This window comes from Tachypleus tridentatus, chromosome 2 (genome assembly GCF_004210375.1).
Source record: "Tachypleus tridentatus isolate NWPU-2018 chromosome 2, ASM421037v1, whole genome shotgun sequence".
In the NCBI taxonomy this organism is placed as follows: Eukaryota; Metazoa; Arthropoda; class Merostomata; order Xiphosura; family Limulidae; genus Tachypleus; species Tachypleus tridentatus.
In genome coordinates, this window is record NC_134826.1 from 102,639,294 (window position 1) to 102,655,109 (window position 15,816).

Genomic DNA, 15,816 nt, shown 5'->3' on the forward strand with positions numbered 1-15,816 from the left:
TACCATACATCAAGCAGCTACATGTCCAATGTACAAGAGCACTGAACATCCTCTGTGTCCTGTCTTCCACAATTTGGAGAGCTATGCTAAAGATATATCGTGCTCTTGTTTGATCAAAACTCGACTATGGCTCTGCCAGAACCTTAACCTTAAAGATGCTGGACCCCATTTATCATCATGGACTTTGGCTGAGCAATGCAAAACAAGCTTTCCCAAATAAAACTCTATATTGGACTTTGGCGGTCTTGCTTCCATTAGGATCGGAAAGAGGAAGTTATTCTAATTGGAGTGTGCATTGGCAACAGTTTTTAACTCTTTGATTTCTTTTATATGGAACTCAGATCACAATAAGCCACATATTACTTTCTTGCCGTCATTATGACTCAACGACAGTACCATTTTAAACATGTTCTGTCCCAAGGTTTGTCATAACATTAGACAGTGTTATTTGTGATGATGACATTGTCCACCTTGGAAATGTTTTTAGTTTCTAATTGCCATTAAGTTTTCTTAATTTATACATTAGACATTTTTTTAAATGTGATTCCCTTTTAAGAATCAAGTCTATCTAGTATGATTTGAAATTAGAAAATGACTGTAACGTCAAATAACTCGAAACCAGGACTGGAAAGGCCAACTTCAGGTGACTAATGCTGCTGTTTGAACTACCCACTAGTCATCCTGGCTAGTTATTATTAAAATTTTGTTACAAGTCTTTTAAACCTTTTATTACTTTACTTTTTGAAAATGGTCATAATGTCAAATAACTCAGAACCAGGACTGGAAAGACCAACTTCAGGTGACTGACAGTTTTTGTACTTACCTCTTAGTCTTCCTGGTGAGTTGTGATAATTACAATTATGCTACAGAAAGCCCTTTACACCTTGTATTTCTTTAGTTTTTCTCTAAACATTAGTTTTATGCTATTTATGTGTTGTTGTTTTTTACACTTTTTTCATTTTACCTTAATTTCTTTTACGAATTTTACTAAATTTACTTTAATTTTAACTTTTTACTGGATGTTTGGTGCAGATAGCCTAGCTGCTTTGTGCCATACAACACCAAATCAATCAACTAACCAATCCTCCCCATTGAAAACCAGTGCTTTCATTTTCTGCCAAAACTCAGTGATAATTTGGTAGAACTGAGTAGAGGGATTCATGTAAGAGAGAATATGGTGCTGTCATTGGTTGAGGGTTGTTGCATGATGACTTGTAAAGGAGACACATTGGAATGAGTCATTTCCAATGGAGGGGAAGGAAGAGGCTTGTGACATGCATGAAGAATAGTTTGTATATAGTGGTCAGCACTGAATAAAAATAGCTGATTATGTGATTGGAGATAACTACCGATATGAAATAATAACTTTTGTGTAGTTCAGTATTTAAAAATATCATAAAATATCCTTAAAATGAATTCCTAAACATTTTTCTTAGACTGTCTTTTAAAAATATCCTATTTTTCTTAATGTGTATTTGTTGTAGAAATTATTCATTCCAGTTTGTAGCTTTTGGGATGCACCTAAATACAAATACTGGGATGTTTTCAAAATAAATTTTTGAGCCATTCTTTTATACATGTATGAATTGTTCCTCTTTGTTCTTAGTACAATTTAAAAGGCCCCCAAAAACAAATTATTTGTTTCCATACATAGTTAAATCTTTCCAACAGCAGGATACAGTCTGCTAATCCTAGAATACAAGATAAATTTAAAGTGTTTTTAGTTGTTCATAAACATATTTTTAACTATCATTGAACCATTAATAAATTTATTAATTTCTCTAGTTGCATTATACGGGTAAAATCATTTTACCAACTTTACATACATAATTAGTAACAATTCATTACTAAAATGTTCCTATATAGAATATGTTTTAAACACTAAGTATAAATTTTTACATGGCATGATATTTAATGTTGACATGAAAACAGCAAAAGGTTTTTTTTTTTAAACTGATGTTTCTAAATTAGCATATATCATCAAGTGGATCTAGAAGAGGTAAAGTATTATTTTCAATTTTATATGGAAATTTACTTAATGCTTCTTTATTAATTAAATAACTAGCAGATTCTTTTCGTTTATTGTTGCCATCTATGCAAAAAGCTTCATTCACCTACAGTAGTTTGAAAGCAATGTTTCGGACTGCTAATACAAATGTGCTTCAAGATGTGGTAAATGCCTGTAATAACAATTAAAAAATGTCACCTTCATATTACTAGTTTAGTAACACATTTTACACTGCTCATACTGAACCATTACTTGCTACTGAGACAAGATCTAAGTGTTTTTTCTAATTTTCAAGATATATAAACCACTATATCTGACTGTGGGGTACAGGTGTAAAATTTATTTTTTTGTGAATAAATGGTGTTAGTTGTGGATCATTTAAACCAAAGTAAGTTTAAGACTTTTTATTGAAAATTAATAACTGTTAAATATGACAATAAAACACAGCCTTGGTTTATTAACTTAGTTTCAAAATATGTTGAAAATTACTTATCTAAAGCAAATTAAAGTAATTCAGCCCACTTCTACCAGACCTTGGATCTGTTTTGTTTCTACTAAAACAGTTGGCTACAACTACATCGTTTTTGTTTTTTTTATTAATGAATTATTCATTCTTAGATCATTCGTTCTATTTCAACCAGAATAAAATTATTAATTGTTTAGTGTGGTCATTACACTGATTGCATGGTTGTTCATATATTGTTAATGTTGACACTGTTCTTTGTTAGAAATAATTTCTAATTTTAGCATTAGGCATCTAAATTATCTTATACTTTAAAAAGAAAACAACAAACGTTGACATAATCAGTTGTTGTTGTTTATATAATTTACTGAAAAGTGACATGTAATCTGTAATATTAGCATAATCAAGACAAATAACATTCCCTATTGCTATGTCTCCTGTTTGAAATATTTTGATTGTTTGAACTAGAAGATTTGTAGACATATCTCAACTTCCACTGAAACCACTACTCAGGCCATTAGTATCCTTTGTTGGGTATATTTAGTTGTTTTATTGGCTGGTCTCTATTTCATGTAAATTGATTCTAATGATGCTTGTGAGTAAGATGTATATTTATGATATCACCAAGAAACTTTCCACCACTGATACTTGGCTTTGCCAAACCTCAAAACTCTACTACATTTAAGTCATATTTCTCCTATTTGTTGACATTTCTGTCAGTTAGTGGTCAAATTGTGTTAGTTTGGTGTGTTTGAAATGTAAAAATATCTAGTGGTTTTTGTATTATACATTTTTTTTATGAAAATCAACTGGGCAACCAAGATATGTCTTTTGAGAGGGCAGGCAGCAGTTTAGGTGACTGATTTTGTAACAGAGCAGCCCATAAATGAATGAATCATACCAAGACCTATGGACCTTTCTTACTTGTAGTACTTATAAAGATTTAATGAGAGATAAATGTAAAAACAAAAAAACCCTACTAAAAAGTAGGAGAAGAAATAACCATATTACTATGATGTCAAAAATGCGGTGGCCCACCATTTAAATTTATAGATGTACTTGATTCCCCCCCTCCCATTGGGAACGAGTACTTCTGGTTATTACTGTATAGCAGTGGTTCCCAACCAGGGGTGCAGATAGCGTTCCAGGGGGTGCGAGATAACATTTGTTTTGGCCACCTTCACCTTTATTCTTAAATAAATAATTACTGTGAGGGATGCGAGAACATATTAAATTTTTTTAGGGGTGCCTGGCATAAAAAAAGGTTGGGAACCACTGCTGTGTAGGATATTAAAATTGTCTCTTGGAGGCTTGTGAGTATATACGATCATAGTGAATGAGAGTTCTTGTTACAGATGTGACAGCTGTTAATCACGTGATACAAAATGATTGAACCAAATGAGGCATAACATTGTGTTTATCAGTATCTGTGTTGCAACAAAATGTGTTTAGAAAACGACTATCATATTAAGCTGCCGGTTATGTACTATACAGTTAGTGATAAGTTATCCCGCTGTATTAAGGTGTCAGTTGCCGAGCGGCTTCAAGGCGTCTCGTATATATAAAAGGAAGAGCGCGAGATCACACGGTGACTGGTGATGAGTTTGGATTCCCAGCTTTGACTCCGTGCTAGTCAGACGTGTTACTTCATTTCTCTTGCTATAATGACGCTGTCCTTTCCAGGTCCTGCTGTGCCGTTCCCGCCAAATGTCCTGCCGGTAATCGTCGACGGCTTACCGCCTTACCTTTCGCCTCTTCAAGTTGCCACATTTAAGGCGCAGGCTAAGCCTGGCGCTTCCATTGATCCGTCTAGAACGCGTATTCTCCGCCGAGGGGGAATCCTTCTCCAGCCGTCTACGCCTGAAGACTTGTCCTACCTCTGTTCGCCATGGAACTCCCCTATGAATATTAGTTGTGCGCCCACGAAAAGCCCTACTAGCCTATTCACAGCCTTCCTTAAAGGAATACACCAGTCCATCCAACCGAACGAAATTAAATGTGCCGTGGAAACCCAAACCCAGTCAGTGTTATACGCCGTTCACCGAATTTATTCAAAATCCTCCCGCCAAGCTACTAAGTTCATGAAGATTGTAACACCCAGCAAACGTATCGCCGATACCATCCTACGAAACGGATGCTACTACCATATATTTCACTTCAGTGCCGAACGCCCCCGACGCCATCCAACTCAATCCAAAATTCCGAAGCAACCTGCATCTGTGCCACAGCCCAGTGAATCATCTTCTATGCCCACAGCCACCCCACCACCTGCAAACCAATCATCTGAAAAGTATACCCAAACGGAATTCCTTAATAAAACATCCCAAGGCATACAAACCATCGATGAAGTAACAAAAACTAGCGAGTCTTCTACCATGACTGACAACATCCCAACAGCAGAAGCAGTATCTCAAACTAAGACAATCATGATTAATCAAAATACCCAGTATCCTGACGATAAGCGCATCTCGAGAGCAAGCAGGAAGGCTGCTTTTCTTAACTCGAACTTAAGTCCGTTCCCTAATCGTTCTCAATGGCTCAACGAACCACTCGTCCCATCCAACTCGGATAATTCTTGTTGCTCTGTGGTAAAGTCGCCGTTCATCGAAAGTATTCCTGGCTTGACCGAATCACCGACGATTCGACCGATTAGTCTTGGATAACCAGATTTGCTATTTGGAAGAGTCGCCATTTTAGGTCAAAATACATCCAAGCTACCAGCTATGCGTTTTGTGTTCTTTTATTATCATTTGCTTTGTAATCATGTGTATGTCTATTGTTCTTAATCTATGTAATTTCTTTCCCCACAGCTCTTCTTCCGGGCACGATCAGGGCCTACATTCGGCGCCCTGGCCGTGAAAGTGGGTTTTCTCGGGGTACTCCCGTTTCCCCCCACAGCAAAAGTTCCGTTTCATAGGATCTATAGATCCCAGCCCTGAAAAGAGGTACGTTATTTTGATATCTAAATTTTAAATTAGTATCCACATTTTTGAATATTAAAAAAATTTTTTTAAGTGTTTAATAGCTTATACATATAAGTCATGAGACCTAATCATGTCGGCGCACTGTATTTGCATCTCTCGGCTCTCTCCAAATCAACATTCTTAGACATCATTCCTCGGACGCTTGTGGGTGTTCTGCTGAACCTTCCTCATCTTTCTTCGTCGTCTCTCGAGCCGGCAGGATCTCTTCTCAGCTTTTCCGGATGCCCCTCAATTAAATTCAACACACTATCAACTTCTAGGTCATTCGTGACCATCGCGTTGTACGAATAACTAACACGCCACTCCTGTTCATATCTCTCGCTCCGTAATCAGGTAACTAATTTATTCTTGCCTTGTGTGGGGTGAAGAGAAACAACAGTTTCTGACCGCCCCTGGTTATTTTTCGTTCCACCAGAACGAAATAATAATTTAACCAAAATTCCTACCAAGATTTGTTTGTTTGTTCACACGGTGACTCATTTTGTGCGTGCCTTTGTTGTCGATGCATCCGACTCTCGCATAATGGCGAGAAATAGGCAGATATTTGAGAATGACAATACAAATAATTCTTAAGATACTTTTATTGGTCTCATAACACGCACATTATTTATCTAGCAAGGGAAATAATTTAAATTCCGATTTCTATGGACAATTTTATAGTACCCAGACGGACCACCTAGAAAAACCGTCAGCGTTTTCTGTGCTCAATGGCAAATGCATCACCATTAATCATCACTTCTTTTTTATATATATAATTGTCATTTGTAGATGATTTAAACAAATTACAAATAACTTGCAGATAAGAGAACGCAGAAAAACTGGTTTCTAAAAGAACCTCGTAACTAAAATGTTTATAATAATCAGATTATTTATAAAGATGAAATGGAAAAAGTTTACTTCTATCATACAGTGAAAAAACACAAAACTATAGATTTCAATAAAGAAAACCCCTGGAATCATGCAATGCATTGTATTACTTTTGTGTATTTGAACAATCATATTTTTTATACCTTCGTGTTTTTTGTGGCGCTAAAAATGTGCGAAGAAATTTTAAAAAATCCCTTATTTAAAATGCTTATATCTTGAAAGCCATTCGTATTAATGAAATAAAATTACTCCGGAGGCTCAATGAAAACAAAATTTATTCAAGAAAGTTGGAAAATTATACTGCATACTTAATTTTTTTTAACAAGTTAGCGTTGTTCTGAATTATCTTCCAGCAGTACAAGAGTAACACGTGTCATTATATACAAGATATTTCGAGGATCAAAGAATACTGTCTGAAACAGGTGGTGCGTGCTGTAATTCTAAGAACCCATGTATGAAAGCAACGGAGTAGATGTCAAGCATACTACATTTGTTTATCAAAAGTACTAACAAGATCCTTTGCCTGATGCCAAGTCGACTGGAATGTGACACAAAGCAATGGTCTAGACGCAACATAATTCATCAGTTCCATAAATATAAATTTTTATGATATTAACCAGATTACTGAGCAACTCAATTATAATTATTATAATTTTCATTTAAATCATCTGCAAGTCAAAGTTGTAGGAAAGCAATTAATAAAACATTTTAACATTGATCAATCATTTGTTTATTTTCTTTGCTATTATTTTGTTTAAATTAATCTTACTGTCATTCATAAGAATTGGCAAACCAGCAAGCTAATCTTTTTTCTAAGTTATAACTTAAAGATAGGATTGATAAGATAACAAAGTACAGAACCGCTTTTAAAACTTGTATCAAGTCCAAACTTTCCTCGATAAAATTTTAGGTTCTTAACATGTCTTTCATAAACTTTAGTTTCCCTAGGACAAGTAGTTGTTATTTTAACGCAATGGTTTTATATATGAAATTTCTTTATAATCACATTTCGTTCAAATAAAGCTTTTGAAATAATTTTGAAATGTTAGGTCAACATCACAATCGCTACCTGAATTTCTAGCAGCTCCCTTATCCTACGAGTTTCTCAATTTTTCACCAGCAATTTTCTTTCACCCTAATGGGTATTGGGAAGAGACAAATAAAATGGAAATTTTCATATTTCGATTATATCAGTTTAATGTGTTTCAAAGTGAATGAAAAAAGCAACAACCACCATGTCATCTGGTACATTTTAAGATGGGACACAAATGACCAGAAGCATCGCTAGGCACTGACACATGGGACCTGTATCCCGATTCCATTTGACAGTGCCCTGAATTTCCAGTTGATGTCTTAACAAGTCAGAATAGAAAACCATGATATATACACACTACAAATTCTCGCGCCTATAGGTCCGAATCGTGAATCTTTTAAATGTATACTGCTGACCAAAAAGAAGTCACAATAATAGAACTGAAACAAGCAGTAAAGAACTCAAAAAATAAATTACCAGGAAATGACGGCATACAAGCAATTCTCACCAAAAATGGTACTCCGAAATTATTTGACCATCTATTAGCAATTTGTAATTTATCATTTTACTGTGGCTACATTCCAGTTTCTTGGAAGCAAGTCAATATACTAATGTTCCATAAAAAAGGAAAGCCAGCCAATAAATCATACAATTATCGACCAATCAGCCTGACCAGCTGTGCAGGCAAAATTCTTGAACGAATAATGAGCAATAGACTCTCCAAATTTTTGGAGATAAAATCAAAATTATATGAGGATCAAAACGGATTCAGAAAATTTAAACAAACTACAGATCATTTAGTTAGGTTAACTGAAACAATAATAAAGAACTTTAATAAAAAAAAAAGAATGCACTGTCTCTTGCTTCCTCGACATCGAGAAGGCATTCGACACTGTATGGCTTAATAGTCTCCGGTTCCGTGTGAATGAAATTGGACTATGTCGTGGCATTACTTGCTGGCTCTCTAACTTTTGGGAAAACAGACAATGTTGCGTAAACGTAGAGGGAACTTTCTCGGATTTCTTCATTCCAGAAGCCGGCGTCCCTCAAGGAGGGGTGGTTAGTCCTATTCTTTTCATCATGTATGTGAACAATATGCCACTTAAAGATCCAAATCATGGATACTTGTCACAGTTCGCTGATGACTTAGTATTCTGGAAAAGTGCCCCAACACCAGCAATAGCAGCCACAAACATACAACCGCAACTAAATAGAATATGTGAATACTGCCAAAAATATAAAATCAAAATAAACACAGCAAAAACACAACTAGTGATATTTTCAAAGTCAATGAAACATCAAAAAGCACAACCACAGATTTACATGAATGGAACACTTCTTCAGACTCCGTGATGACGAGAAAACCCACTTGTAGAGAAAAATTATATATTTAAAAACGGCTGGTATGGGTAGATAAGGCACTATTAATGCCTTCAAAATTTCTAGGACTAACGTATGATTCTAAACTTACATGAACAAACCACGTAAATAATATAAAAACTAAAATTTGGCGAATAACAAACTATGGTAGGAGTCTAACTGGTAAAAACAGTGGAGCAACATCTGAAAACATCCTAAAAATACACAAGACATGTATAAGACCTGTAATAGACTATGTAGCTCTAGCATGAATTAATGTAAGCAAAGAACAATTGAAAACCAAATTACAGTCATAACAAAATACAGTATACCCTCACCTGTTCGCGGTTCCCCATTCGCGGGTTAGGATCTTAACCCTATCGCATCGTATGCCGGCCTAACGTCATAAAAACGAATGCTCGGTAAACCGGGTTTTTGTAGGTCATAGAGACTAAAAGCGCTTTTCGAGGGTATGTCTGTATTTACTCTCTCAAGCAGTTTTATCGATTGACGTCTTTATCGAACAATGGGCTGAGCTGCTATTGGCTGACTGCCTCAGCTTCCCCCACAACGCAAACGGCAAAGCACAGCCGGTAACGCACTACACACGCACACACACAGCGCTCGGTGTTTACATTATCATTACTACATTAGTGAAATACATGACTGCATGCAATATTACTACATTATTACTGTATTAATGAGTAAGAGTGTCTTTAGAAAGTGTCTGGGAAGCATTTAGTACCGTATATAATCTCATACATAGAAGTTTTAAAACTGCATCCAATATTCGCGGGTGGTAAAGAACGTAACCCCCGCGAATAGCGAGGGAATACTGTATACTACTTACGACAGCATATAGAGTACCTAGAACTACCTCTTCAAAGTTTATGCATAAATATTCAAACACACAAACAATAGCAGATAGACTCCTACATAGTATAATAAAATATTTTGAAAAAAATGGAAAAAAAAAGAACCATTATGCGAACTCGACAGGTACTCCATATATGAGGAAGATGGGCCTAAGCACCTCTCCCCGAATAACTTATATATTAGATTATTAAGAAAAAAATATTAAACAATTAAAAAAGCTATATAAATATATATATATAATAATTAAGTACTAAAATAAAAACAGGCCACCTATGAACTAGACTTTAGTGAAAGATGCATGGACATTGCTCTGATAGGGTTACTCTGGCTCTCGTGTAGTAATATGTTAAACAGGTCACACAAACAAATAAAAGGAAGGAGGAAGAGGTCAAGTGCACCTAACCCTCCTGGGTATATACATACCCAAACAACGAGAGAGAGAGAGAGTGACTCATCTCTCACAATATCGACTTCATTAAAACTGATAATGAAATTTGTTTATTTGGACCACACTTTTTCAGTTTCTAACCTGAACATTACATAGGGAATCTAAAAAAAACATGTGAAGTACATTATTTACAGTGTGTATCGTATGTGAAAAATAATTATCGTAAACAAAAGTAATATATTTGTCATAGTTGCTCTACAAAGATGTTAAATACAGCAAGAACGTGAAGAGTGCACTGAAAATCTCAAATACATCAACTTCAAATCGTAAAAAGTGACCCAACTTGAACTATTTAACTATCTATCTGCTCTGAACTTTCAAGAATAACGCAAGAAGCGGTATGTGATAACTGCAGTAAGTATTTAGCAGAAAATGTTGCAATACATTTTGTTACTGACTTCACCCGGTGTATTTTGTTGTTGTTGTTTGTTTGTTTTTTGTCAAAGTCATCTTTGACATCATTTCAAAATTAGGAAAAACAATCAACAAAATAGTCCTTATGTAGCTTTGTGCTACGATAAAAAACCAATATTATTTTGTCTTTAAGGAATCTGTGTCGTGAGAAGCAAGGACCCATATTTTATAGGTATCTCTTGACCTTCGTTGTGATGTTTAATACAGATTGGCATTTCCTTTTAAAGCTCTTCTACCGTAGTAGATACATATAACAATAGCAAACGATGGTTAAACCCGAAGATAAGTCGTACTAGGACCCATGATCACCATTCACGCGAATTGAACGCTTATCTTTAAAGCGTGAGAAATCACAAGTTAACAACGTATTTAACCTTCTGAGCTCCTCACTGCAACTATGGCAATGAAAATACTTAATTATTGCTATACTATTTTCTCACAATTAAATATTATATATTAATCAATGTAATTATGTGTTGCATTTAGAATTATAATTTGTCCCAATTGTTTTATCAAATTTTTGGGTAGTAATACGATTTTATCGAACTTTGGTCTGTTTAAGATCATTATGACAGAAAAGAAGCCAGATATAAATATCACAATTTCCTTTTTAACGACTAAATCCAGACTTGCAATGGCTCGAATCAAAGCTTCAGGACTTTATTGTATAAAAATTCGAAATTCATTTCCCGTGGTGAACACAACTCAAATAGCCCATCGTGTATGTAGCTATACATTAAAAACACACAATTACCAAAATCACTTCAGTTTACATAGGTTACGATAACTAACAAAAATTCAAATGCCTTTATTCATAAAAGTGTTGACACTCTCATTATAATTTTCTTCACAATTTTAAGATCACATAACATTTATATTTAAAAAATTTTCATGAGACTAAGAACAAGATATACAATCAGACTGTTCGGTTCAATAGAACTGATATTACTGTCTTTCTCCTATCCTATTTCGTCTGCTGTTCTCATACGATTATCGTTTAGCCTATTTATCGTGATATCCTAGACAGCACTAAAAATTAAGCTTTATTACCTTAAAATATTTAAAAACATGTCACTTATTTTATGAAATTAATCATTTTATAACGACTGCTTAATCCTTTTATAAAAAATAAACAAAAACGTTGTTGATATCTTTATGATTAAAATTACTATGCCATAGTTTTTTAAAATAAGAAATAAACGTTCATAAGATATTTTGAAAGCCGATATTAGGTTCAAGTATTAACCAAATCCGTCATTATTTCTCCTAGATTTGATGGATTGGGTATCTGCAAGTAGAGATTACTTTCGACCACAGTTAGTTTATGGCTTATGTGATGTACTTAACATAGTAATTTGTTCGTTGTTTTTTGTTGTTTTTATCTTGAGACGACTTTTGAACTCTTTCACAATTTTTTTTATAAAATTTTTTTGGTGACTTTTCAAATCTTTGGATGACACCTCAAGACCCAATAGATTTGATAAGAGTTTCGAAATGTCGTTTCAAAACCAAAAAAGTAAACGAGTAGAATACTTTTCCATAAAAATGGCCTCAGAAACATACGGCATAGTACTATTTTTACGCTTCTGATATACATAACATACTAAAACAATAATAAAGTACAACTTTTATTAACCTTTCTAGATATCTGATGTCAAACATTTGATCAATCAGTTCGTTACAGACCTATACTGGTTGCTAAACTTACAACATTTATATCTGCTTATTGTTTGAATACAATTGGACGAACGTTTCATCACTCGTAAAATGTAAACATTATATTTATTTATCAAATTGTAATTATATATAAACAGCTGACCATATTTACCATGCTGTGCCTAGTACTAATTTAATCACAAAAAAGGGGACATATTTTAAGTTGTACTGATAAATCGTAGGTATAAACAAATACAGACGGATACGGATGTTCATCTGTGTATTTTCACACAAACTCACTTGAATGTAGATAACCACTCCTTGATTTTTGCTATAAAAGTCAAGTGTGAAACTGAACACTTTACCTTAATCTCAACTAATACACCAGTGACATTGGTGAGTGGCTTGAGCAATAGTGTATATTTATTAATGTTATATAATGAGAAAATATTTTTTTTAATTTTATGGTTATAAAGAAAAATTAAAGTTTAAAATACACTGTTTTTCTTAATGTTATTTGTTTGTTTCATCAATTAATTGTGAAAATCTTTATGGTAGAAACTAATTTTCTATAGATTTTACGAAGTAAGATAGTAATATCTTCATGACGTTCACAGATATTCCTTTTACGCAATAACTACTTCAATCTAGTAACACCTATTTTATTGCCTTGTTGGCATGGTCACTCTTTTAGGTGGCATAGAGTACCCGTATGCGTGTTCCAAATTTATCGTTAAAGTAGTGCTTTTTATAGATGAAACTCGAGTATAAAATGCTGTAGAAACCTATCACAAGAATTATCGCCTTAACTGAAAAACTATCTCTCTTACTTACATGCAAGAGTAATCCTAACCACTTCTGACAAATTTATAATGCATATTTTATTATTTGAAAATAAGAAGTATCCCAAGAATAATTTCAAAATTCTCATTTCTTCTCTGATTAAATATATCATAGATAATGACTGTTAATACATTTAATATTTTCCCTATTATTTCAGTGCTATCAACTACAACCAAAAGCACCCGTCCCCGGTGAAGGGAAAAGTTTAAGTTAATCTGTGAATTTAAATTATTTCATAAACTTTTAAAAGATTAATTGTGTTGCACCCTTGGTTTAACGCAGAACCAAAACTCTGAGCTACTTGTACCGCCCACTGCGAAAAAGTAATTGTTGAGCATATTAGGCATGCTTAAAGGCGTTCGACAAATAACATACGATAAATCATATTTTTATTCTTTAGGTTACGTCGTATTTAGAAATTTGAATGATAGAGTTGTGATTAATTCCTAATAGTTTAGGGTGGAATATACTGCTTGCAAAATAAAATTTGGCATCAATATTATTAATACCTGTTTTTCTGTCATTTCAAAACTGAATGTTAAGCTTTGTTAGGTGTATAGCTTTTGGACATTCGGACAGACACAATGGCTCGCAATATATAAAACAAATATAATTCACCTGAAGTAAATATAATGTTATCCGCAAAGTATACATGTATAGATGTGGGTGTTTAAAATACTTAACTCCATACACAAGTGATAAATAAAACCTTATTAGTCCTGAGATAGGTGGCTAGAAAATAAGTAGCTCCTTACCTAGCGGAAATTTTAAAGACTTTGGTAAGTTCAGAATGAATGGCCCAGGGTCAATGCTTCGAAACATATCAATTTTTATTTTTCTTCTTTTCAAGATCTACCTAAGCCAGCCATCATGAAACTTTTTTTCCTTTCTACCCTTATTGTGCTGTTAGCTGTGGCCAATTCATGTGAGTGTTTTCGTCTTTTACTAATATATCAGACGTGATTTGCTTATATATCACGATCAATGTCGAGATGTTACTTGTTGTTGGCAATACCAGTGTATCTCATAGAATAGTTAGTTTAAGGCACTAGCCAATAAATAGATATTGTGTCTGGTAATACTTCTAAAAATGATTTGGATCGTAGGATTGATATATTAAATCACATATAATGTATATCCGAAACAAAAGGAGATGCTATAGCAGTATTTTCGCTATCTATTAGCGCAATAAACATATCCTGAAAGTCACTGTACTATTAATGAGGAAAATATAAAAATACTGAAATATCCTTTATTTTTCTCATTAAATGTCAAGACGTGTTAGCCTTTACGGATTTTATTTAAGTTTATTTTAAATGTACTTTACGAAAATGAACTAATTCAGCAAGTTGTCAAATTACATGTTTTTAGAAAAGGGGAGAGTTCTGTTGGTACTCACCAGTACCTGGTGCTGGAACTTATTCTTGATGTGGTACTAATACCGGGACTTAATTGAGCTACTTTGTCGTTGTTTATGTTTACAGTAATTTTTTTGACAATTTACCCCTGTTTCGGAGTATGCTGTTCTTATCGAAAATGAAAACACTCTCGTACAATATGTATGGTGGAACAAATTAATAAATTTAAAATTTCTGCTGCTCTTCAATTCATACTTTATACAATACAGTGTAATGTGTTCCTTGGCCTTTAAAAAATCGTTCTTCTTGCATTACATTCTTTAAAAACTTTATTGGAATTATAACCAAGTAAATAGTCTTGCTTTGTAGAGAAAGCAGTTTTTCTATCTCCACAAATACTGAAAATCAAATAAGAGTTTGGAGCCTTTCCTCCTTGGACTCCCGCTGGGGTTTTCTTCTTCCGTCCTGCCAGTTGTAAAGAGGTTATCTAATGTCTTCGATACTTAAAAGCTGACACAGTGTTATTAATCTTACTTTTTTAATTGCGTAAAAAATGATACTAATTGTGACTTCTTGCCAAATGCATTATCTAAGGGTTTTTTTGTGTTTTTTTTTTATAAATAATGTCTATCTAATATGCGTATTAATTAGTTATCGCTACTTTCAGATGAATGTGACGGCGAAGGTTTCGAGTACAACCCGTGTGGATCTGCCTGTCCCCGCACCTGTGATAACATGGACGAAATACTTCCATGCACTTTACAGTGTGTGCCAGGTTGTCACTGCAAACTTGGCCTAGTGCTTCACGAGGGCCGTTGTATTGATCCGAAGCATTGCCCTTGAAATCCTCTGGAAAACGTAATAGTCCATTGAAAATTATTACTGCTATAAATAAAGAAATAATTATGTACGTCTGAATTGATTTTTTTTTTCAGTTATGATAATTGTTTGTGCAAAGTTATCAAAAACACTAGCCCAAAGGGACCAAGAAAGAGAAAAAAAGTAGTATTATAAACAACATTCAATATAGCGGCTAAACTTAATATTATTTAAAACATATATCCTTATAATATAGTTTGAAATAACCTACATATATGTATATTTTAAGGATATGGTGCGTCTCAGAACAAAAAATAAGATTCTTTAGACAAATCATGCGCATAGCAACTAAAATATGTAGAATAATAACAAAATCAAACATTTAAAAATATAAAAAAAAGTCTCTAAAATACAAAACTTCACTGAAGGCAGCCTTTCCAAAAAGTTGTCTTTAAAAATAATAAATTTTAAAAGACTTTTAAAAAAATCTGGTAATAAATTTTGAGCTCGAACTAATATATAAGTAACTTTAAACTAAAGCGTTTTATGTAAATTAAAAGAGATTTATTTTTTATAGAAATAGAACTTTAAAATTAATATACTTCAAAAAATGTAACCTTCTTGAGTAAATTTCTAATATGAGAAGTTTAATACTAAAATACAAAATGAAAATAAAAGATAGCTTAAA

General features: G+C 33.7%; 1 protein-coding gene across 4 annotated transcripts; it reads left to right on the forward strand.

Annotated features, from left to right (window-relative positions):
• The first annotated feature begins 2,177 nt into the window (after window positions 1-2,177).
• Window positions 2,178-13,816, forward strand: LOC143244718 (uncharacterized). 4 transcript variants are annotated; one of them, XM_076489875.1, is made up of 3 exons: window positions 2,178-5,168; window positions 5,282-5,416; window positions 13,802-13,816. In XM_076489875.1, exon 1 carries the CDS (start codon window positions 4,136-4,138, stop codon window positions 5,132-5,134), a length of 999 nt encoding a protein of 332 aa, XP_076345990.1. In that variant the 5' UTR covers window positions 2,178-4,135; the 3' UTR covers window positions 5,135-5,168; window positions 5,282-5,416; window positions 13,802-13,816. The 4 variants fall into 4 exon arrangements, with proteins under 4 accessions (XP_076345990.1, XP_076345988.1, XP_076345987.1 ...); XM_076489873.1 differs by lacking the exon at window positions 13,802-13,816 and adding an exon at window positions 11,723-11,802; XM_076489872.1 differs by lacking the exon at window positions 13,802-13,816 and adding an exon at window positions 6,676-7,038.
• The last annotated feature ends 2,000 nt before the right edge of the window (window positions 13,817-15,816 follow it).